Source organism: Kryptolebias marmoratus, linkage group LG16, assembly GCF_001649575.2.
Source record: "Kryptolebias marmoratus isolate JLee-2015 linkage group LG16, ASM164957v2, whole genome shotgun sequence".
Classification (NCBI taxonomy): Eukaryota; Metazoa; Chordata; class Actinopteri; order Cyprinodontiformes; family Rivulidae; genus Kryptolebias; species Kryptolebias marmoratus.
Window position 1 is genome coordinate 10,699,657 of NC_051445.1, and position 3,153 is coordinate 10,702,809.

Genomic DNA, 3,153 nt, shown 5'->3' on the forward strand with positions numbered 1-3,153 from the left:
CCCAGCGCAGCAGCAGAAAAAAGCTGCCGTTCAGGAGACGGGACGCCGTTTCGAGAGCAGATCTGTGAAATGTCCGAGCGGCCTACGCCGTCTGTCCTGAAGCACGCGACAGACGGATGGGACAGACACACAGACAGACAGACAGACAGACCTCTGCGCTCGCGTCTGTTTCTCTGCCTAAACTCTCCCTCACGGTGACCTGTCTGTGTGTCTGTCTGCAGTTCCTGTGTGTGTGTGTGCGTGTGTGTGTGTGTGTAAAACTAGCACTCAGGACTATCTGCTCTGCTCGTGTGAAGATGGGCGTCCATGACAGCCGACATCTGCTCCGTCTGGCATCGACAGCACTGTGCAAAAGTCTTGAGTCGTCCCCTCGTGTCTTTCCGCTGCGCTCCCAAGGAGACGGACCTTCCTGAAATCCTTTAAGGTGGTTTGGATCAGTCGTTCCGTCGATCTTTCCCCGAGTTCTTCTCTGGACCTTTTCAGTCCGGGACCTGAACATGTTCAGAGGAAGGTTTTTATTTTGCTTTTGTTAAGTCAGCGGTCCTTAACTTTCCCACAGAAGTTCTCCAGCAAAGTCTGTTTTTTACTCCTTTTTTTTTGTTTGTTTCTACAGTTAGCTTGCAGGTTTGCTGGTGCACGGAAAATAACCGCAACTGAGTCAAGCACAGGAAAGAGACGCAAGAGTTTATTATTATTTCTGTGAGGCTCGATATCAAACGATTCGTACTGATCGGTGTTTGGCCTGGTGGTTAGAGGTCTTTGTTGCCAAGCCACCTAATACTTTATCCTGGCATAAAAAAGACTCCTAAACTGAAGAAATGAAGGATGAAATTTAACGGAGAGCCAGTTTTATTGAAGATTTTAGGCTTTTTCTTACCAGCAGCCTTCCACAAATACAATAAGTTTCCATTTCTTTCATTAAATCTTTGAAAAACATTAAAAATGACACCGTTTGAGAAAGAAAATAGTATTTTAGCACCAACAAGGTGAATCTGATGGATCTGTTATCTGAAATCATACAGAAGATGACCAGCTGAAGGACGATGTGTCTCTCAGGACGCTGGTCCCAATTCTTAACAAGGAAGCAAGACTTTCAGATACTTAGTTGGTTGTTTTTGGCTCAAAACGTCTCCTTTTGTCCCCTACTTGTCCACTTTCCTCGTTTTTTTTTTTTTTAAAGCATGCACTGCTCAGTATGCTGTCACGAACTGGACAGAAAAAGGATGGGAAAAAAAAAGAAAAGTGCAGAAAAAGAGAAATGTTTGGCTTCAGAAATTCTGGAGAACTATTGATCCAGACCACCTTAAAAGCGAGACAGGAACGTCCGGGTCCTTGGAGGCCGGGAGCAAAGAGGTCAGTGGTGGTTTGAAGCTTTTTACACAGAGCCCTGACTATGTGTGTCTGCGCAGAACAACCTGTGTGTCTCGTGCTTCCTGACGGGAGCGACGGTGCGAAGGAGACGGGGAGCACGAGTTTGATGCCTGTCCGAGCAGCTCCTTCCGCTTTCCGGATGCTCTGTCCGTCTTTCTGTCCGTCTGTCTGTCTGTCTGAGTGTCCCGAGTGTCGGTGTTACTCACGGGAGGGGCGGCGCGCTAGAAAAGGGGGGTGTCCACCCGGCCCCCGGGTAATTATAGAAGGGGGTCGTGGCCCCTCGCTGAGACCCCGAGGACGCCTGTCTACGTGCCTGATGGGAGGTGAAGGGGTCCTCACTCTCGCTGTCCGAGTCGTCGTAGTCCTCCGATTCGCTGCGCCGCCGCCCGCAAGGGAGGAGAGACAAGAAGCAGAGAAACGACCGTGAACACGAGCTGCGTTTATTTATTATTATTATTATTATTACTGTCACAACATCTGTCAGCTTAGAATGACACGCCTTTACAAGCACGAAAATATATATTTTTTTTTAAAAGAGCGCTTAAAAACGCACAGAGATGCTGAAACTACAACCATTTACAACCACAAATCCAAAAACAAAATTCGGCTGTCGTATAAAATGGAAATAAAATAAGGAATGCAATGACTTCCACATCTAATAAACCCGTATTTTATTCACAGCGGAACACAATAAATATATCAAATGTTTAAACTGAGAAACTGGACCATTTTTAGGATAAAATAAGGTGTAGGACAGCTGAGACCGCTGCAGCTGTAAAAGAGAAATACAAAGGAAAAAAGCCGGAAGAGATCGACCAGGTCAGAAAGAGGACAAATAAAAACAAATAAAAGGAGCATTTTAGAGCGGCTGAATCTCTTTTTTTTTGTTGTTGTTGTGAGTAAAATATGGGTTTATGAGATTTGTAAATCATCCCATTTTTATTTACATCTTACACAACATCACTGTCTCCGTTCTCGTCCTGTTTTCTTATCATTACGCGTTCCTTTGTGGTTGTTACACATTTCACAGCGTTTTTGTTTCCTGTTATTTTGTGTGACGATGGCTGCTCTGTGCCTCACGATGTCATCATCGCGTCTCTTTCTGGTCGTTTTGCACAAATTTCAGACTCTTCGTCCGATCGGGTCGTTTCGTGGCTCGTCGTTCATGTCTTTGGGATGGTTTTGTCACTTCTTACGTCTTGTTGTGTCCACTTTTGATCTCCTTAAAGCATGGGTATCCAGTCCTGGTCCTGGAGGCCGCCGTCCTGCAGGTTTTAGATGTTTCTCTGCTTTGAAACACCTGATTTGAGTGACTGAGTGACTAACAGGCTTCTGCAGAACTTGAAGAGCAGAGAAACAACTAAAACCTGCAGGATGGTGGCCCTCCAGGACCAGGACTGGACACCACTGCCTTAAAGCCAATTTCTCTTTATATTTTCGAATTTTCTGGCATACGTTTGCATTTCATTTTGGGTTATTTTGTCACGAATTGCTGCAATTTTTGTCTCCTTTTGGTGACTTTTCTACAGTGTTAAGACATCCTGAGCCTTTCCAAACTTACACTTCTCTGTGATTAAAGTTATTTTTGGTCATAAACAACTGAAAAACCGTTATAAAATTTAGATGATTAAATAAAATATGCCTAACTAAAAAGGGTGATCACATAAAACCACCGATTTACAGCACAGTTGGCGCAAAACTCTTTTGGATTTACTTTCTTACTTTAAAGATGAACTTTCTAGTTTTAGCAGCGTTTAAGGAACAGATAGACTCTCCCCCCCC

The 3,153-nt window shown here is 44.5% G+C and overlaps 1 protein-coding gene across 3 annotated transcripts in view; it reads right to left on the bottom strand.

Moving 5' to 3' along the window:
- Positions 1-3,153, bottom strand: part of ttyh1 (tweety family member 1) — a 24,196-nt gene that overhangs the window by 4,695 nt on the left and 16,348 nt on the right. For 2 of the 3 annotated variants that reach the window (XM_037980117.1, XM_017415535.3), the window contains exon 13: positions 1,578-1,745. In XM_037980117.1, the coding sequence (XP_037836045.1) occupies positions 1,578-1,745 (168 nt within the window). The remainder of the gene's footprint in view (positions 1-1,577; positions 1,746-3,153) is intronic. The other variant, XM_017415536.3, reaches the window with a different exon arrangement.